At 54.5% G+C, this 22,111-nt stretch overlaps 1 protein-coding gene across 2 annotated transcripts in view; it reads right to left on the minus strand.

The window, feature by feature from the left end:
• asic2 (acid-sensing (proton-gated) ion channel 2) overlaps positions 1 to 22,111 on the minus strand; it is a 424,410-nt gene that overhangs the window by 165,546 nt on the left and 236,753 nt on the right. The window contains exon 1 of one of the 2 annotated variants that reach the window (XM_038980975.1): positions 17,251 to 17,868. The exons of the other annotated variant lie outside the window; for it this stretch is intronic. Coding sequence (XP_038836903.1) covers positions 17,251 to 17,868 — 618 coding nt within the window. Of the gene's footprint in view, positions 1 to 17,250; positions 17,869 to 22,111 lie in introns of those variants that run through there. 2 annotated transcript variants of the gene reach the window in all.

A 22,111-nucleotide genomic window follows, 5' to 3' on the forward strand; every position in this document is an offset into this window, starting at 1 on the left:
CCCCACCCTGTCCCCACCCTGTCCGCCACCCTGTCCCCACCCTGTCCCCACCCTGTCCCCACCCTGTCCGCACCCTGTCCGCATCCTGTCCGCACCCTGTCCCCACCCTGTCCGCCACCCTGTCCGCACCCTGTCCGCACCCTGTCCCCACCCTGTCCGCACCCTGTCCCACCCTGTCCCCACCCTGTCCCTACCCTGTCCGCATCCTGTCCCAGCCCTGTCCGCACCCTGTCCCCACCCTGTCCGCACCCTGTCCCACCCTGTCCCCACCCTGTCCGCACCCTGTCCGCACCCTGTCCCCACCCTGTCCGCCACCCTGTCCACACCCTGTCCGCACCCTGTCCCAGCCCTGTCCGCACCCTGTCCCAACCCTGTCCGCACCCTGTCCCCACCCTGTCCCCACCCTGTCCGCCACCCTGTCCGCACCCTGTCCGCACCCTGTCCCCACCCTGTCCCCACCCTGTCCCCACCCTGTCCGCCACCCTGTCCGCACCCTGTCCGCATCCTGTCCGCACCCTGTCCCCACCCTGTCCGCATCCTGTCCCCACCCTGTCCGCACCCTGTCCGCATCCTGTCCCCACCCTGTCCGCACCCTGTCCGCATCCTGTCCCCACCCTGTCCCCACCCTGTCCGCACCCTGTCCCCACCCTGTCCGCACCCTGTCCGCACCCTGTCCCCACCCTGTCCGCACCCTGTCCCCACCCTGTCCGCACCCTGTCCGCATCCTGTCCCCACCCTGTCCGCACCCTGTCCGCACCCTGTCCGCACCCTGTCCGCACCCTGTCCCCACCCTGTACACCACCCTGTCTATACCCTGTCTATACCCTGTCTGTACCCTGTCCGCACCCTGTCCCCACCCTGTCCGCACCCTGTCCGCACCCTGTCCGCACCCTGTCCGCACCCTGTCCCCACCCTGTCCGCACCCTGTCCGCATCCTGTCCCCACCCTGTCCGCCACCCTGTCCCCACCCTGTCCGCACCCTGTCCCCACCCTGTCCGCACCCTGTCCCCACCCTGTCCGCACCCTGTCCGCATCCTGTACACCACCCTGTCTATACCCTGTCTATACCCTGTCTGTACCCTGTCCCCACCCTGTCCCCACCCTGTCCGCACCCTGTCCCCACCCTGTCCGCACCCTGTCCGCATCCTGTCCCCACCCTGTCCGCCACCCTGTCCCCACCCTGTCCGCACCCTGTCCCCACCCTGTCCGCACCCTGTCCCCACCCTGTCCCCACCCTGTCCGCACCCTGTCCCCACCCTGTCCGCATCCTGTCCGCACCCTGTCCCCACCCTGTCCCCACCCTGTCCCCACCCTGTCCGCATCCTGTCCGCATCCTGTACACCACCCTGTCTATACCCTGTCTATACCCTGTCTGTACCCTGTCCGCACCCTGTCCGCATCCTGTCCGCACCCTGTCCGCACCCTGTCCCCACCCTGTCCCCACCCTGTCCCCACCCTGTCCCCATCCTGTCCGCACCCTGTCCCCACCCTGTCCCCACCCTGTCCCCATCCTGTCCGCACCCTGTCCCCACCCTGTCCGCACCCTGTACGCATCCTGTACACCACCCTGTCCCCACCCTGTCCGCACCCTGTCCCCACCCTGTCCCCACCCTGTCCCCACCCTGTCCCCACCCTGTCCGCATCCTGTCCGCATCCTGTACACCACCCTGTCCCCACCCTGTCCGCACCCTGTCCCCACCCTGTCCCCACCCTGTCCCCACCCTGTCCCCACCCTGTCCCCATCCTGTCCCCACCCTGTCCCCACCCTGTCCGCATCCTGTCCGCATCCTGTACACCACCCTGTCTATACCCTGTCTATACCCTGTCCGCACCCTGTCCGCATCCTGTCCGCACCCTGTCCGCACCCTGTCCCCACCCTGTCCCCACCCTGTCCCCACCCTGTCCCCATCCTGTCCGCATCCTGTACGCATCCTGTACACCACCCTGTCTATACCCTGTCTGTACCCTGTCCGCACCTTGTCCGCACCCTGTCCCCACCCTGTCCCCATCCTGTCCGCACCCTGTCCCCACCCTGTCCCCACCCTGTCCCCACCCTGTCCGCACCCTGTCCCCACCCTCTCCGCACCCTGTCCCCACCCTGTCCGCACCCTGTCCCCACCCTGTCCCCACCCTGTCCCCATCCTGTCCGCACCCTGTCCCCATCCTGTCCGCACCCTGTCCCCACCCTGTCCGCACCCTGTCCCCACCCTCTCCGCACCCTGTCCCCACCCTGTCCGCACCCTGTCCCCACCCTGTCCGCACCCTGTCCCCACCCTCTCCGCACGCTGTCCCCACCCTGTCCCCACCCTGTCCCCATCCTGTCCGCACCCTGTCCCCACCCTGTCTGCATCCTGTACGCATCCTGTCCCCACCCTGTCCCCACCCTGTCCCCACCCTGTCCCCATCCTGTCCGCACCCTGTCCCCACCCTGTCCGCACCCTGTCCCCACCCTGTCCACACCCTGTCCCCACCCTCTCCGCACCCTGTCCCCACCCTGTCCGCACCCTGTCCCCACCCTGTCCGCACCCTGTCCCCACCCTCTCCGCACCCTGTCCCCACCCTCTCCGCATCCTGTCCCCACCCTGTCCCCACCCTGTCCCCATCCTGTCCGCACCCTGTCCCCACCCTGTCCGCACCCTGTCCCCACCCTGTCCGCACCCTGTCCCCACCCTGTCCCCATCCTGTACACCACCCTGTCTATACCCTGTCTATACCCTGTCTGTACCCTGTCCCCACCCTGTCCCCACCCTGTCCCCACCCTCTCCGCACCCTGTCCCCACCCTGTCCGCACCCTGTCCCCACCCTCTCCGCACCCTGTCCCCACCCTGTCCCCACCCTGTCCCCATCCTGTACACCACCCTGTCTATACCCTGTCTATACCCTGTCTGTACCCTGTCCCCACCCTGTCCCCACCCTGTCCCCACCCTCTCCGCACCCTGTCCCCATCCTGTCCGCACCCTGTCCCCACCCTGTCCGCATCCTGTCCGCATCCTGTACACCACCCTGTCTATACCCTGTCTGTACCCTGTCCCCACCCTGTCCCCACCCTGTCCCCACCCTCTCCGCACCCTGTCCCCACCCTGTCCCCACCCTCTCCGCATCCTGTCCCCACCCTGTCCCCACCCTGTCCCCATCCTGTCCGCACCCTGTCCGCACCCTGTCCCCACCCTGTCCCCACCCTGTCCCCACCCTGTCCGCCACCCTGTCCGCACCCTGTCCGCATCCTGTCCGCACCCTGTCCCCACCCTGTCCGCATCCTGTCCCCACCCTGTCCGCACCCTGTCCGCATCCTGTCCCCACCCTGTCCGCACCCTGTCCGCATCCTGTCCCCACCCTGTCCCCACCCTGTCCGCACCCTGTCCCCACCCTGTCCGCACCCTGTCCGCACCCTGTCCCCACCCTGTCCGCACCCTGTCCCCACCCTGTCCGCACCCTGTCCGCATCCTGTCCCCACCCTGTCCGCCACCCTGTCCGCACCCTGTCCGCACCCTGTCCGCACCCTGTCCCCACCCTGTACACCACCCTGTCTATACCCTGTCTATACCCTGTCTGTACCCTGTCCGCACCCTGTCCCCACCCTGTCCGCACCCTGTCCGCACCCTGTCCGCATCCTGTCCGCACCCTGTCCCCACCCTGTCCGCACCCTGTCCGCATCCTGTCCCCACCCTGTCCGCCACCCTGTCCCCACCCTGTCCGCACCCTGTCCCCACCCTGTCCGCACCCTGTCCCCACCCTGTCCGCACCCTGTCCGCATCCTGTACACCACCCTGTCTATACCCTGTCTATACCCTGTCTGTACCCTGTCCCCACCCTGTCCCCACCCTGTCCGCACCCTGTCCCCACCCTGTCCGCACCCTGTCCGCATCCTGTCCCCACCCTGTCCGCCACCCTGTCCCCACCCTGTCCCCACCCTGTCCGCACCCTGTCCCCACCCTGTCCCCACCCTGTCCGCACCCTGTCCCCACCCTGTCCGCATCCTGTCCGCACCCTGTCCCCACCCTGTCCCCACCCTGTCCCCACCCTGTCCGCATCCTGTCCGCATCCTGTACACCACCCTGTCTATACCCTGTCTATACCCTGTCTGTACCCTGTCCGCACCCTGTCCGCATCCTGTCCGCACCCTGTCCGCACCCTGTCCCCACCCTGTCCCCACCCTGTCCCCACCCTGTCCCCATCCTGTCCCCACCCTGTCCGCATCCTGTCCGCATCCTGTACACCACCCTGTCTATACCCTGTCTATACCCTGTCCGCACCCTGTCCGCATCCTGTCCGCACCCTGTCCGCACCCTGTCCCCACCCTGTCCCCACCCTGTGCCCACCCTGTCCCCATCCTGTCCGCATCCTGTACGCATCCTGTACACCACCCTGTCTATACCCTGTCTGTACCCTGTCCGCACCCTGTCCGCACCCTGTCCCCACCCTGTCCGCACCCTGTCCCCACCCTCTCCGCACCCTGTCCCCACCCTGTCCGCACCCTGTCCCCACCCTGTCCGCACCCTGTCCCCACCCTCTCCGCACGCTGTCCCCACCCTGTCCCCACCCTGTCCCCATCCTGTCCGCACCCTGTCCCCACCCTGTCCGCATCCTGTACGCATCCTGTCCCCACCCTGTCCCCACCCTGTCCCCATCCTGTCCGCACCCTGTCCCCACCCTGTCCGCACCCTGTCCCCACCCTGTCCGCACCCTGTCCCCACCCTCTCCGCACCCTGTCCCCACCCTGTCCGCACCCTGTCCCCACCCTGTCCGCACCCTGTCCCCACCCTCTCCGCACCCTGTCCCCACCCTGTCCCCATCCTCTCCGCACCCTGTCCCCACCCTGTCCCCATCCTGTCCGCACCCTGTCCCCACCCTGTCCCCACCCTGTCCCCATCCTGTCCGCATCCTGTCCCCACCCTGTCCCCACCCTGTCCCCATCCTTTCCGCACCCTGTCCCCACCCTCTCCGCATCCTGTCCCCACCCTGTCCCCACCCTGTCCCCATCCTGTCCGCACCCTGTCCCCACCCTGTCCGCACCCTGTCCCCACCCTCTCCGCACCCTGTCCCCACCCTGTCCCCACCCTGTCCCCATCCTGTACACCACCCTGTCTATACCCTGTCTATACCCTGTCTGTACCCTGTCCCCACCCTGTCCCCACCCTCTCCGCACCCTGTCCCCACCCTGTCCCCACCCTGTCCCCACCCTCTCCGCATCCTGTCCCCACCCTGTCCCCACCCTGTCCCCATCCTGTCCGCACCCTGTCCCCACCCTGTACACCACCCTGTCTATACCCTGTCTATACCCTGTCTGTACCCTGTCCCCACCCTGTCCCCACCCTGTCCCCACCCTCTCCGCACCCTGTCCCCACCCTGTCCGCACCCTGTCCCCACCCTCTCCGCACCCTGTCCCCACCCTGTCCCCACCCTGTCCCCATCCTGTACACCACCCTGTCTATACCCTGTCTATACCCTGTCTGTACCCTGTCCCCACCCTGTCCCCACCCTGTCCCCACCCTCTCCGCACCCTGTCCCCATCCTGTCCGCACCCTGTCCCCACCCTGTCCGCATCCTGTCCGCATCCTGTACACCACCCTGTCTATACCCTGTCTGTACCCTGTCCCCACCCTGTCCCCACCCTGTCCCCACCCTCTCCGCACCCTGTCCCCACCCTGTCCCCACCCTGTCCCCACCCTCTCCGCATCCTGTCCCCACCCTGTCCCCACCCTGTCCCCACCCTCTCCGCACCCTGTCCCCACCCTGTCCGCACCCTGTCCCCACCCTCTCCGCACCCTGTCCCCACCCTGTCCCCACCCTGTCCCCATCCTGTACACCACCCTGTCTATACCCTGTCTATACCCTGTCTGTACCCTGTCCCCACCCTGTCCCCACCCTGTCCCCACCCTCTCCGCACCCTGTCCCCACCCTGTCCGCACCCTGTCCCCACCCTCTCCGCACCCTGTCCCCACCCTGTCCTCACCCTGTCCCCATCCTGTACACCACCCTGTCTATACCCTGTATATACCCTGTCTGTACCCTGTCCCCACCCTGTCCCCACCCTGTCCCCACCCTCTCCGCACCCTGTCCCCACCCTGTCCTCACCCTGTCCCCATCCTGTACACCACCCTGTCTATACCCTGTCTATACCCTGTCTGTACCCTGTCCCCACCCTGTCCCCACCCTGTCCCCACCCTGTCCCCACCCTGTCCGCATCCTGTACGCATCCTGTACACCACCCTGTCTATACCCTGTCTGTACCCTGTCCGCACCCTGTCCCCACCCTCTCCGCACCCTGTCCCCACCCTCTCCGCACCCTGTCCCCACCCTGTCCCCACCCTGTCCCCATCCTGTACACCACCCTGTCTATACCCTGTCTGTACCCTGTCCGCACCCTGTCCCCACCCTGTCCGCACCCTGTCCCCACCCTGTCCGCACCCTGTCCGCATCCTGTCCCCACCCTGTCCGCCACCCTGTCCCCACCCTGTCCGCACCCTGTCCCCACCCTGTCCGCACCCTGTCCGCACCCTGTCCCCACCCTGTCCGCACCCTGTCCCCACCCTGTCCGCCACCCTGTCCCCACCCTGTCCGCATCCTGTCTGCATCCTGTACACCACCCTGTCTATACCCTGTCTATACCCTGTCTGTACCCTGTCCGCACCCTGTCCCCACCCTGTCCCCACCCTGTCCGCCACCCTGTCCGCACCCTGTCCCCACCCTGTCCCCACCCTGTCCCCACCCTGTCCCCACCCTGTCCGCATCCTGTCCGCATCCTGTCCGCACCCTGTCCGCACCCTGTCCGCATCCTGTACACCACCCTGTCCGCATCCTGTCCGCATCCTGTCCGCACCCTGTCCGCATCCTGTCCGCATCCTGTCCGCATCCTGTCCGCATCCTGTACACCACCCTGTCCGCATCCTGTCCGCATCCTGTCCGCACCCTGTCCGCATCCTGTCCGCATCCTGTCCGCACCCTGTCCGCATCCTGTCCGCATCCTGTCCGCACCCTGTCCGCATCCTGTCCGCATCCTGTACACCACCCTGTCTATACCCTGTCCGCATCCTGTACACCACCCTGTCTATACCCTGTATAGATTACTCAGCCACAGAACTTCAGGAGCCACCGTGGTGAGAATCCTAAATAAATAAATAAATAAAATATAAATAAAATGTCTGTGTTGCAATCAGGATGAGCACCTCACTCCAGATGACTGAGATTGGTTTGAAACATTATTACAGGGTCTTGGCCTGAGGGCATGTTTCTGATTAAGTACCACATTGTTTGACGGCCTGCTGCTCTGCTCCTCGTCCTGTTCCGGACAGGGAGGCCGCCGATACAGAGGAATGACAGCAGGATCATTACAGCGCTAGCGCTAATCGGACACTGTGTTTAAACTTAATGAAAGTCATCCATCTCTATGCAGCCATGGACACAAGGCTGACCATCTCAATGGGGCCATGAAGGAGTATGAATGGGGGTGGGGTGGGGACAGGGTGGGGACAGGGTGCGGACAGGGTACAGACAGGGTATAGACAGGGTATAGACAGGGTCCGCATCCTGTCCGCATCCTGTCCGCACCCTGTCCGCACCCTGTCCCCACCCTGTCCCCACCCTGTGCCCACCCTGTCCCCATCCTGTCCGCATCCTGTACGCATCCTGTACACCACCCTGTCTATACCCTGTCTGTACCCTGTCCGCACCCTGTCCGCACCCTGTCCCCACCCTGTCCGCACCCTGTCCCCACCCTCTCCGCACCCTGTCCCCACCCTGTCCGCACCCTGTCCCCACCCTGTCCGCACCCTGTCCCCACCCTCTCCGCACGCTGTCCCCACCCTGTCCCCACCCTGTCCCCATCCTGTCCGCACCCTGTCCCCACCCTGTCCGCATCCTGTACGCATCCTGTCCCCACCCTGTCCCCACCCTGTCCCCATCCTGTCCGCACCCTGTCCCCACCCTGTCCGCACCCTGTCCCCACCCTGTCCGCACCCTGTCCCCACCCTCTCCGCACCCTGTCCCCACCCTGTCCCCATCCTCTCCGCACCCTATCCCCACCCTGTCCCCATCCTGTCCGCACCCTGTCCCCACCCTGTCCCCACCCTGTCCCCATCCTGTCCGCATCCTGTCCCCACCCTGTCCCCATCCTTTCCGCACCCTGTCCCCACCCTCTCCGCATCCTGTCCCCACCCTGTCCCCACCCTGTCCCCATCCTGTCCGCACCCTGTCCCCACCCTGTCCGCACCCTGTCCCCACCCTCTCCGCACCCTGTCCCCACCCTGTCCCCACCCTGTCCCCATCCTGTACACCACCCTGTCTATACCCTGTCTATACCCTGTCTGTACCCTGTCCCCACCCTGTCCCCACCCTGTCCCCACCCTCTCCGCACCCTGTCCCCACCCTGTCCCCACCCTGTCCCCACCCTCTCCGCATCCTGTCCCCACCCTGTCCCCACCCTGTCCCCATCCTGTCCGCACCCTGTCCCCACCCTGTACACCACCCTGTCTATACCCTGTCTATACCCTGTCTGTACCCTGTCCCCACCCTGTCCCCACCCTGTCCCCACCCTCTCCGCACCCTGTCCCCACCCTGTCCGCACCCTGTCCCCACCCTCTCCGCACCCTGTCCCCACCCTGTCCCCACCCTGTCCCCATCCTGTACACCACCCTGTCTATACCCTGTCTATACCCTGTCTGTACCCTGTCCCCACCCTGTCCCCACCCTGTCCCCACCCTCTCCGCACCCTGTCCCCATCCTGTCCGCACCCTGTCCCCACCCTGTCCGCATCCTGTCCGCATCCTGTACACCACCCTGTCTATACCCTGTCTGTACCCTGTCCCCACCCTGTCCCCACCCTGTCCCCACCCTCTCCGCACCCTGTCCCCACCCTGTCCCCACCCTGTCCCCACCCTCTCCGCATCCTGTCCCCACCCTGTCCCCACCCTGTCCCCATCCTGTCCGCACCCTGTCCCCACCCTGTCCGCACCCTGTCCCCACCCTCTCCGCACTCTGTCCCCACCCTGTCCCCACCCTGTCCCCATCCTGTACACCACCCTGTCTATACCCTGTCTATACCCTGTCTGTACCCTGTCCCCACCCTGTCCCCACCCTGTCCCCACCCTCTCCGCACCCTGTCCCCACCCTGTCCGCACCCTGTCCCCACCCTCTCCGCACCCTGTCCCCACCCTGTCCTCACCCTGTCCCCATCCTGTACACCACCCTGTCTATACCCTGTATATACCCTGTCTGTACCCTGTCCCCACCCTGTCCCCACCCTCTCCGCACCCTGTCCCCACCCTGTCCTCACCCTGTCCCCATCCTGTACACCACCCTGTCTATACCCTGTCTATACCCTGTCTGTACCCTGTCCCCACCCTGTCCCCACCCTGTCCCCACCCTGTCCCCACCCTGTCCGCATCCTGTACGCATCCTGTACACCACCCTGTCTATACCCTGTCTGTACCCTGTCCGCACCCTGTCCCCACCCTCTCCGCACCCTGTCCCCACCCTCTCCGCACCCTGTCCCCACCCTGTCCCCACCCTGTCCCCATCCTGTACACCACCCTGTCTATACCCTGTCTGTACCCTGTCCGCACCCTGTCCCCACCCTGTCCGCACCCTGTCCCCACCCTGTCCGCACCCTGTCCGCATCCTGTCCCCACCCTGTCCGCCACCCTGTCCCCACCCTGTCCGCACCCTGTCCCCACCCTGTCCGCACCCTGTCCGCACCCTGTCCCCACCCTGTCCGCACCCTGTCCCCACCCTGTCCGCCACCCTGTCCCCACCCTGTCCGCATCCTGTCTGCATCCTGTACACCACCCTGTCTATACCCTGTCTATACCCTGTCTGTACCCTGTCCGCACCCTGTCCCCACCCTGTCCCCACCCTGTCCGCCACCCTGTCCGCACCCTGTCCCCACCCTGTCCCCACCCTGTCCCCACCCTGTCCCCACCCTGTCCGCATCCTGTCCGCATCCTGTCCGCACCCTGTCCGCACCCTGTCCGCATCCTGTACACCACCCTGTCCGCATCCTGTCCGCATCCTGTCCGCACCCTGTCCGCATCCTGTCCGCATCCTGTCCGCATCCTGTCCGCATCCTGTACACCACCCTGTCCGCATCCTGTCCGCATCCTGTCCGCACCCTGTCCGCATCCTGTCCGCATCCTGTCCGCACCCTGTCCGCATCCTGTCCGCACCCTGTCCGCATCCTGTCCGCATCCTGTACACCACCCTGTCTATACCCTGTCCGCATCCTGTACACCACCCTGTCTATACCCTGTATAGATTACTCAGCCACAGAACTTCAGGAGCCACCGTGGTGAGAATCCTAAATAAATAAATAAATAAAATATAAATAAAATGTCTGTGTTGCAATCAGGATGAGCACCTCACTCCAGATGACTGAGATTGGTTTGAAACATTATTACAGGGTCTTGGCCTGAGGGCATGTTTCTGATTAAGTACCACATTGTTTGACGGCCTGCTGCTCTGCTCCTCGTCCTGTTCCGGACAGGGAGGCCGCCGATACAGAGGAATGACAGCAGGATCATTACAGCGCTAGCGCTAATCGGACACTGTGTTTAAACTTAATGAAAGTCATCCATCTCTATGCAGCCATGGACACAAGGCTGACCATCTCAATGGGGCCATGAAGGAGTATGAAGAGTGAGACCACTGCTTTGCACTCGTTCAACTGTATTTATTGAAGGGGTGGAGGTTAATATTGCTCTGTTAGTGGGTTTTAATGCACTGCTGCTCAACATGTAAAGTGAAGTGAGAGTGGCTGAGAGCCTACAACTTGTGCTATAATGATTGACACATCAGTGAGGACTGTAGCAGTAGTCCCACATAAACACATGGACACATACACTCTGTCTTCACAAACACAGTACTGCACGCATCACCTTCATTTGACACTCCCTTTCTGCTCTCCAGTGAGTTTTACAGGCTCTAGGGCCAATGGAGGGAGATAAGAAGAGAAAAATGAAATGCAAAAATAACATTTCAAAGAGTGTTTCAGTATTTGTGTCACCTCAGAGAAAACATCTGTCACTGTCACAGCACCATGAGAAGCACAAACACACACACACGGAAAAAGAGAGAGAGAGATAGAGAGAGAGAGAGAGATAGAGAGAGATCAGGCAGTACAGTTCTCATGGGGCTGGCAATAGAGACTGTTCCTTGTGATATGAAATGGCTCCCAGGCCAAGGCCACCACATGGCTCAACAGCAATGCCCAACTCTAATCAACAGAACCATGAACAGGCCCTAATGAGCATGGAAGAAACTACAATAAACAGAGCAAATACTATACTGAAGAAAAATATAAACGCAACATGTAAAGTGTTGGTCCCATTTTTCATGAGCTGAAATAAAACCGCAGACCACGTGTAACCACGCCAGCCCAGGACCTTCACATCCGGCTTTTTCACCTGCGGGATCGTCTGAGACCAGCCGCCCCAACAGCTGATGAAACTGAGGAGTCTGTCTGTAATAAAGCCCCTTTGTTGGGAAAATCTCATTCTGATTGGCTAGGCCTGGCTCCCCAGTGGGTGGGCCTATGCCTTCCCTGGCCCACCCATGGTTGCGCCCCTACCTAGTCATGTGAAATCCATAGATTAGGTGCCTAATGAATTCATTTCAATTGACTGATTTCCTTATACAGTATGAAATGTAACTCAGTAAAATCGTTGAAATTGTTGCATTTTGCATTTATATTTTTGCTCAGTATAAGTAAATATTGTACAAAGCGAATACTGGGTAACAGTTATGTGGGGGAAAAATGGTTTTGTTAAAAATGGTTTTGTTTAAACTCTATGAAATGCTTGAACTGAGTAGTGTTTTTCACTGTGAATTATCCCTGCTGTCTAGTAACCTCTTCATACACCCCACAAAGGAGGGATTTGTTATTGGCCCTTATCTATGGGGCCCTAAATGCCTAACCAGGCTGATTCTTGTTCTGTCTTTGTAGGTTCTAAAGATCGAATCACTCCCCTATCTTTGACACATAGTCTGTGAGAACTGGTAAGAACATGGTTTTATTTGTTTTAATGCTTTAAGGATGTAGAGCTAATTACCCCTTATCTCTTTTGTAAGCTTACCTCCCTCTAGGAGGGGTAAACAGCTCTTTGTGTAGATAAAGTGTGTAATGACTGTGATTTGTAAATAATCAAGTTACTCTCTGGCTTTATCCTGAGAGGGAACTTCCTGGCAATTGCTTGAATAAAACTTATTCTTATAAACTGGAAAATGAGCTCTGCTTGATCCTTGGAATTCGTTTTTCCTCAACAGTTAGTAAATACGATACAAAGCAAATACTAAGTACAACTAGTCAAGATGGATAAATCCAGCAGCTCAAAAGATAGGGATGAAAAAATATATAGATAAATAATAATAATAATAGCATACCTTGGTTCTAGAGTTCCATGACAGCGTTTAAGGACAAACAACAGGTAAAAGGGTGTGACTGTGAACCAGGAGTTGGAACCGGTTCAGGGAATAGAACCGAAAACCTCCCTGAACCTAAAACCAGATTATTATTATGTTTTTAATTTTAAAAGAATTTGAGGAACAGAATCAGAACCGGGGAAGAAGTGATCTATACTGTTCCGGAACAGAACCGTTATTTTAAAAGCATGGGAACTGGTTAATTACATTAATTACATTACATCACATCAAACATCTCCAATCCAAAATTAAATCGAGAATCGGCTTCCTATTTCGCAACAAAGCATCCTTCACTCATGCTGCCAAACATACCCTCGTAAAACTGACTATCCTACCAATCCTTGACTTCGGCGATGTCATTTACAAAATAGCCTCCAACACTCTACTCAGCAAATTGGATGCAGTCTATCACAGTGCCATCCGTTTTGTCACTAAAGCCCCATATACTACCCACCACTGCGACCTGTATGCTCTCGTTGGCTGGCCCTCGCTTCATATTCATCGTCAAACCCACTGGCTTCAGGTCATATATAAGTCTTTGATAGGTAAAGCCCCGCCTTATCTCAGCTCACTGTTCACCATAGCAGCACCCACCCGTAGCACACGCTCCAGCAGGTATATTTCACTGGTCACCCCCAAAGCCAACTCCTCCTTCGGCCACCTTTCCTTCCAGTTCTCTGCTGCCAATGACTGGAACGAACTGCAAAAATCACTGAAGCTGGAGACTCATATCTCCCTCACTAGCTTTAAGCACCAGCTGTCAGAGCAGCTCCCAGATCACTGCACCTGTACATAGCCCATCTGTAAATAGCCCATCCCCATACTGTTATTTCTTTTATTTATTTCGCTTCTTTGCACCCCAGTATCTCTACCTGCACACTCATCTTCTGCACATTTATCACTCCAGTGTTTAATTGCTATGTTGTAATTATTTAGCCATTATGGCCTATTCATTGCCTTACCTCCCTTATCCTACCTCATTTGCACACACTGTATATAAACTTTTTCAATTGTATTATTGACTGTATGTTTGTTTATTCTATGTGTAACTCTGTGTTGTTGTTTGTGTCGAACTGCTTTGCTTTATCTTGGCCAGGGCGCAGTTGTAAATGAGAACTTGTTCTCAACTAGCCTACCTGGTTAATAAAAGGTGAAATAATAAAAAATGCCTATGCAAAGCCCTCACTCTGTCACTCAGAAACGTATTCCAGTGTCTGCCTGTCAGCTAAAGATCTTTCCAAGTGTATGTGTGTGTAGGCAACATGCCCTTCCCCCTTCAAAGCTTAGGCTGCTGTACCCTACTGACGTTACAAGCGTTCAGAAATTAGGGAGAGATATTCAATTAGAGAAGAATGGATTCACTTTTTCAATGCTAGTTACGGATACTATAGTTATCACGTTTCACATTGGATTAAATAACTACAAAACGCTAGGCTGTGTTTTTAATTCTGGTGCGGCTCTATACACACAAGCTTGTTAGTTAGCTAGCTAGCTCTGGTTCAACTTTAAGACAACTCTCGGAAGTTCAAAGACAACTCAGGAAGTTCCTCCATAGAAGCCGCTCCTCCGTAGGTATAATTCTGTGGGCCTAATTCAGATAATGCATGTCATAACTATGCCCAGCGCTTCAAGCCTCCTCCTCCTCTCTTACTCTCCCCCCACCTACAAAATTTCAGTCGCATCTCGCACCCTACACTTGTCTGACCATCGCGCATGTAAACAACTATAGCTTAGTCAGCTGATAGCGCCCATGCACTAGAGTTCTCAATTTCAGCCTGAACCCTTGTCTCTCTCTCCTCCCTGTCAGCTGCAGGAGCAGCCACAGGCTGCCATGTGTATTGCGCTGTCCGAGGTGCTGAAGCTGCAATCTAACTACAGTAATTCGCTAGTTTCTTACTTGTTGTTTCTCTGACTGAAAAGTTATGTTACCTAATTTGTTGAGAATGCAAAAATATTCCCTATTTGCTAAATGTGCCTTCCCTGCCATGCTCTGTTCACGTGACACATGCATGCACCCGTTAGGACATAGGCTGGCTTACAGCTAATAATATCCAGAACATTTATTTATTATTTCAATATTCAAGACTCCATGGCTCCAATGTTGTTTAATTGATGTGTTATTTTGTTGTGTTCTGTTCTGTTTCCTTAATGCTTAGGCCATGGCCTAATTAGGCAGAACATTTCATGTGTTATTTTATTTTCTAAATAAAAAAGCTTGATTGTATTTAAAGTCATGACTGACTCGTACTTATATGGGCTACTATATTACTGCATAATAATAATAATAATCCTAAGAAGAAACCGAAGAAGGTGGGTAAGCCGAGCGCTGTGTGCCTCTGCCAAACAGGTCTTGAATATTGAAATGAGGTGTTGTTTACACTGGAACAGTGTAAACAACACCTAACAAATAAGACATCCTCGAGAGTCTGTTCTAACGAAGAAATTAATTTTTTGGCCTACAAAGATTAAACACAGTTGCTGACATGTTGTGGTTTATTTGTTTAATTATTCAAGGCTGCCTTTGTTATTTCATTTTAAAACTAAGCCTACTGTTGATGATATTAGCTTAGTTACTTTTATAATTATGATAATAATAACAACAACATAAAGAAGAAAGAGATCAAGAAGGACGAGAGGTTTGAGCGCTGTGTGACCCGTGTGTGTAAACGTAGGCTATTATTCAAATATTTGATTTCTGACCGTTTGGAACAGTGTAAACAATGCTGAATAAATGATAAGAAATCACAGATATTCTGTTCTAACGAAAACAATTAGCTCACGGAACCAAACACACACTTCAAAACAGGCAACAGAAGAAGCATTTGTCTAATATCTGAAGATATATATTTATATCTTATATATATATATATATCTTATATATATGTATATATATATATGGATGTCTTACTGTATAAACCCTGAGATCCACATACAACAGTATGGATGTCTTACTGTATAAACCCTGAGATCCACATACAACAGTATGGATGTCTTACTGTATAAACCCTGAGATCCACATTCAACAGTTTGGATGTCTTACTGTATAAACCCTGAGATCCACATTCAACAGTTTGGATGTCTTACTGTATAAACCCTGAGATCCACATACAACAGTATGGATGTCTTACTGTATAAACCCTGAGATCCACATACAACAGTATGGATGTCTTACTGTATAAACCCTGAGATCCACATACAACAGTATGGATGTCTTACTGTATAAACCCTGAGATACACATACAACAGTATGGATGTCTTACTGTTTAAACCCTGAGATCCACATTCAACAGTATGGATGTCTTACTGTATAAACCCTGAGATCCACATTCAACAGTATGGATGTCTTACTGTATAAACCCTGAGATCCACATACAACAGTATGGATGTCTTACTGTATAAACCCTGAGATACACATACAACAGTATGGATGTCTTACTGTATAAACCCTGAGATCCACATACAACAGTATGGATGTCTTACTGTTTAAACCCTGAGATCCACATTCAACAGTATGGATGTCTTACTGTATAAACCCTGAGATCCACATACAACAGTATGGATGTCTTACTGTATAAACCCTGAGATCCACATACAACAGTATGGATGTCTTACTGTATAAACCCTGAGATCCAAATACAACAGTATGGATGTATTACTGTATAAACCCTGAGATACACATACAACAGTATGGATGTCTTACTGTATAAACCCTGAGATCCACATACAACAGTATGGATGTCTTACTGTATAAACCCTGAGATCCACATACAACAGTATGGATGTCTTACTGTATAAACCCTGAGATCCACATACAACAGTATGGATGTCTTACTGTATAAACCCTGAGATCCACATACAACAGTATGGATGTCTTACTGTATAAACCCTGAGATCCAAATACAACAGTATGGATGTATTACTGTATAAACCCTGAGATACACATACAACAGTATGGATGTCTTACTGTATAAACCCTGAGATCCACATACAACAGTATGGATGTCTTACTGTATAAACCCTGAGATACACATACAACAGTATGGATGTCTTACTGTATAATCCCTGAGATCCACATACAACAGTTGTTGATTATATTCAAGTTGGGTTTTCCCCTCTCATCACTTCTCTTAGACAAGGCAAGGGCTTTTCACTCTCTCCTCACTCTGCTCGCTTCCATCTCTGCCACATTGTTGTAAAAACCAGTGTAAATGAATAGCCTACTGCTTAACTTGAACAACAGAGCAATATGGTCTAGGGAAAGGTGCGTCCGTTATCTAGAATTCAGGCATCGTTTCGGTTTCGGGTTCATTAGATTTATGTGATGTCAGACTAGGCCTGGGCTCGGGCTTCAGCTCATCGGGCTTGGGTCAGACCGGGCTAAAATGTTCAGCCCCAATAACAACTCTACCATTGGCTGCCTAGGCTAAACCAAATACAGCTTGCCCGCTCCATTGCAAGCTTCCTTATCCTTACTGATTGGTAAAGAAATGTAATGCTGAGCTAATGTAATAAAAACAATTACTTCAGACATTTAAAAAGGAACGATATAAACTGGTACTTTTTTTTCAGTTTTCGTTCCACTTTTCCGACCTGCGAAAGTTCTGATCAGTTTCGAAACAAAACAATAATGGTTCTGTTCAGAACAAAACGATTGGACATTTTTGGGGGTTCCAAACCCTGCTGTTAACTACTGTGAACTTCAAGGAAAGAGATGAAACGCCATGAAAAGAGGAGAGACAACAGGTGAAATCAGATGAACAGTCTGGGAGGTTCAACCACCACACAGAGCTAAACTGTGAATGAAGAAGTGATTTAAGAGGGAGCTGTGCTGAGACTTACAGAGGTGAAGTTCTGGGGACCGCACCGTTCTCCTCGGTACTTGCAGGAGAGAAGCATGTCCTCCAGCTGGTGGCTCAGCCGGTCCATAAACTCCAGGTTGCTGCCCTCAAAGTTTCTGGGGGGCAGGAACAGCCTGAAGTCAGACAGTTTGCTGAACCAGGCCTGGCTGTCTTCCTGCAGCAAATCCAGCACCATGGGTCTCACCGTCCGGTTCGCCAGCAGTAGGCCCAGCCAGTGGCCAGCAAAGTACAGGTCACTTTTGGTGAGCTTGTAAAGGCGGATTGGGTTGTTGTTGCAGATAGTGACTGTGGGGAAGGCCATCTCCTTGGCCCACTCTGTGTGGATCCGTGTGTAGGTGGGGAAGGAGAGCCAGTGAAGCAGGCGGTTGGAAGACCAGGACAGGAGCAGGCCCAATGAGGTGCACAGGGCCAGCAGCCAGAAGGCCCGACGGCTTATGGAGCCACCGGGGACACACACATGCCTGAGGCCGTGCAGACGTGTCCCAGCCAGCAGGGTGGAGGTGATTGAGGACAGGCCTGGCCTTCCAGGGAGGCGCCGGCGGCCTCTCCTCACTACGGCTGGGGATCCCCGCTGGAGACATCGCCCCTCCAGAGCCATGGCTGCCCACACCGCTCCTAGTGCCGAGAGAAAGGCTTCATCTCCCAGCCAGGCCTCAGGGGCTGGGCCCCACATGGAGCTCCAGGGCACCGATATCCCCACCGATGTAATCCACACCTGGATTTGTGTTTATCTGACTCTGCTGTTACACACAATCCGTACAAGCTCCTCACACACAACCTCACTCACACACACACATACTAACTCTCTCTCTCTGTCACAGTGTCTTCTGTTTGTTGTTGTTGGTGTCCTGTTTTACTCTTTAGCTACTTGTTGGGCTTCTCCCTCTCAGTCCATCTGGTTCCCTTGACCTGAAAGTACTCCACTCATCCAACTCAGCAGTAAGAAATACATTCAGCCATGCAAATATGCACCAAGTAATGCAGCTTCTACATGAGCGACTCCAGCATCCGCACCAGTTAGTGTAACACAGAGCGAGAGAGGAAGAGACAGAGAGAGAGAGAGAGAGAGAGCTAGAGAGCGAGAGGGAGGGAGAGGGAAAAGGATAGGGAGGGTATACGAGAGGGGGTGGAGTGAGTGCTAGAGGAGAGAGAGGCAAGATGAGCTGAGAAGCACAGACAAAATGAAAGAACGGAAGGTAAAAGAAGAGAGCAGTGAGTCTGTTGTGGTTCTATCTGGTGCCGTCTGTCAGAGAAAGGCTCGTCCTGCCGGTTCCCTCTGCTCTGCTCTGTCGGCGCTCCTCTCTCTGCCGACCGAGGCTGCTGTCTGTTGGGACTTTGTCGTCGCTCCACTTCGATCAGTGATGCTCAGCCTCGTTCAACCTGCTCACCCTCCAACACCACCACGGCCAGAGGCTGGACTTGTTTACATGACACCGCCAATGCGAGCAGCCGCGCATCACTAATTGCCTTTGTGAGTCTACCTCGCTAATTTCTTCTCCGGTTGTTTTTGTGAGCTCACTATTATCTTCTTGATTTCCAGCCTTCCCCTCTTCCCATCTGTCACTCTTTCACTCCCTCCCTATTCCCCCCTCCGTTCTCCTTTCTCTTCTCCTCCTCTCTTGACTGGTTGTGTCCTGAGGGTGACCACGTACGGCCAGCCCGTCTTGTGCGAGGAGCAGACACGCTTCTCAGTCCCAGACGCACGCAAACACTCATTCACACTGAGAGAGCACATGCACACACACTGCGTTTCCCTGTGGGAGACTTGACTAGAGTCGATGGAAAATCTGTTCAGTCACGCTCAGATCCTGGTATCTCTCTCTCCCTCGTTCTCTCGCTCCAGTTTTCTTTCACTCTGTTTCTCTCCCTCAGAACTGTGGCATTTCCAATCGTAACGCTCCTCTTGGTTTTCTTCCTTTTCTAAAAATACTTGTCTCTCCAAATCAAATTCATCAACTTGCTCTCACGCTCCTCCTCCTCTTGTGCCGATGTCCGTCAATCGTTCTCAGCTCCACCCCCAACTGGGCTCCTCCTCCTCCCATGAAGTCGATGTGTGCTTTCTCTCTCTCTCTCGCTCTCTCTCGCTCTCTCTCGCTCTCTCTCTCTCTTCCCGTCCTTTGGATATTGCCCTGTTATTTTCAGTATTCTCTTCCTTCTGTGCAGACAGGCTGTTCCTCTGGTCCCCTCTCTCTCATCGGGCAGCGTGTCCTCTCTGTGCTCCTCTCCTCCTGCGCCACAGCTCTGTCCACCCAGCCAGTGAGAGAGCGAGCGATGAGTGTCTGTCTGAGAACGCCAGCACGCTCTGTCTGTCTGTCTGTCTGTCTGTCTGTCTGTCTGTCTGTCTGTCTGTCTGTCTGTCTGTCTGTCTGTCTGTCTGTCTGTCTGTCTGTCTGTCTGTCTGTCTGTCTGTCTGTCTGTCTGTCTGTCTGTCTCTCTCTCGCTCTCTCTCCTCCCCCTCTGTTTGTCGGCTGCTGCCACGACTTACACAACAGGAGCAGAATGGGAGAGCAGGAGAGTGTGTGTGCACTCAGAGAGGGAGACTGAGACAAACAGCATCATACTGAATTATTGCTTTGGCTGCTTTACCCTCTTTCAACCTAGTCCTCTCTCTCTCTCTCTCTGTGTATTCTCTGTCTCCCTTTGTCAAATAAACACAAAACAGCCCTACAGAATGTGGGAAAAGGACTGGGCTTTTAGTTTAATTTCCAGCCTGTTTGTGTAACATAAATTATCTTGAATTATGCTGTCAACATAGAGGGTAGACAAAATCAAGAAAATAGCAAGACATTAGGCAGATGGAGGGAAGGATGTGATTGAATTAAAGATGACAAGACAAACAAGAGTAGCACCTAAGTACAACATTCAAAAGCTCTGTGGTCGTCTTAGCTGGCAGAGCTTCACGCTTGGTTTGCAGCCAACACTGTACATATGGCTTGTCGTCTCCAACTCACTCTCATGACAACTTTGACTTGTCATGTCTCCTAACAGCTTTGGCTCAGCTGTGCTCTCCAGTGAAATCGCATGGGGGACCACTATCCTTCCCCTAACATTTACATCCCATTTACATCCGCACACGTTCATATAGTGGACGTTCTTATTCACAAAGACGCCACACACATGTACTGTGTGCAATACAACGAAATGAGCAGTAGTGTAGATACTACATCCCTTCTGATAAGCATGGAGAGTGTTGGAGTGTTAGAGAACTGCAGGGGAAATAGTACTGGAAGCACAATTCCAAATAAAAAGAGGAAAATAAACAATGCATGAGACAGTGAGACATGAGTGTAGTACAAAAGAGGAAGTATCATCATAATAGGTCAACAGAAAGTGCTGCACCTGCATGTCTGACCCAGTCAGTGATTTGACTGGGCACCTCAGACAGCTCCAGCTACAGTCCACTCAGCACTGTCCAGTTGGCCTGTAGCAGTTATAACGTCATCATAACAATGCAGTCACTTAGTACCTCTTAACTTTTGAAAAATATATATAATAATATATGTAGATAATATATACAATAACGATATTGATTATTTAGGAGGAACAGTTTATGGTTACACATATCTCTTGTTGGGACAAATAAAATCCCTACTGAAACTATAATCTCAGACACATTAATATTTGAATATCTCGGTTTGTAAAATTGGTTCATTTGCATTTAAGATGAGGAAGAATTCTCCGAAATGCTTTTGACAGAGCATCCACCAGTCTTCCTCTGCTAATGGCAAAGTCAAGGTTTTTCTCCCTCCATGTGAGAGGACTATTTTTCACCTTTTTAACTTGAGTCGCTCCTAGCTGTTCTCAGCTAACAGAGAGGAGAGAGTTGAATAGGAGCCCAGCTCAGAAAAACAGCAGACTATGTCTCAAATGGCACCCTATTTTCTATGGTCCCTGGTCAAAAGTAGTGCACTTTATAGAGAATAGGGTGCCATTTGGGACAAACTGTCACGCCCTGACCTTAGAGATCCTTTTTATGTCTCTATTTTGGTTTGGTCAGGGCGTGAGTTGGGGGGGGCATTCTATGTCTGGTGTTCTATGATTTGTATTTCTGTGTGTTTGGCCGGGTGTGGTTCTCAATCAAAGGCAGCTGTCTATCGTTGTCTCTGATTGAAAACCATACTTAGGTAGCCTTTTCCACCTGTTTGTTGTGGGTAGTTGTTTTCTGTTTTGTGTTGTTGCACCAGACAGAACTGTTTCGTTTCGTTCACTCTCTTTATTGTTTTTTTTGGCGAATTCTTCGATTAAATAAGCATGTACGCTCACAACGCTGCGCTTTGGTCCACTTCTTCCCAAGACGATCGTTACACAAACCCTATAAGTACAGTAGAATCTGCACTCTGTGTGGCCCCTATGACTAAGTCATTATCAAGCTGAATAACAACTGGTATCTGTGCTTATCTTGTATGACTCACTGGGGCTAAGTGAATTGTGTAGCTGCTATGGAAACACAAACAGCAACAGAGAAAGAGAAAATGTCTAATGTGCAGCATTATAATTCCTTGCGTTGGCTTGGCACACCACGGCCGACTTGCAGTTGTGTGACTTGTACGTGCTGTAACGCAATGCTTTCTGACAGCTCCATGTGATATGATCACAGGAGACGTGATAAAAAAGCTTCTACACTGAGGGGTCATATACACACCCAGCCCACACACACGCCTAGAGAAACACTTCACATAGAGGACCACGCACACACACACACCCAGCCCACACACACGCCTAGAGAAACCCTTCACATAGAGGACCACGCACACACACACACCCAGCCCACACACACGCCTAGAGAAACCCTTCACATAGAGGACCACGCACACACACACACCCAGCCCACACACACGCCT

This window comes from Salvelinus namaycush, chromosome 41, assembly GCF_016432855.1.
Source record: "Salvelinus namaycush isolate Seneca chromosome 41, SaNama_1.0, whole genome shotgun sequence".
Lineage (NCBI taxonomy): Eukaryota > Metazoa > Chordata > Actinopteri > Salmoniformes > Salmonidae > Salvelinus > Salvelinus namaycush.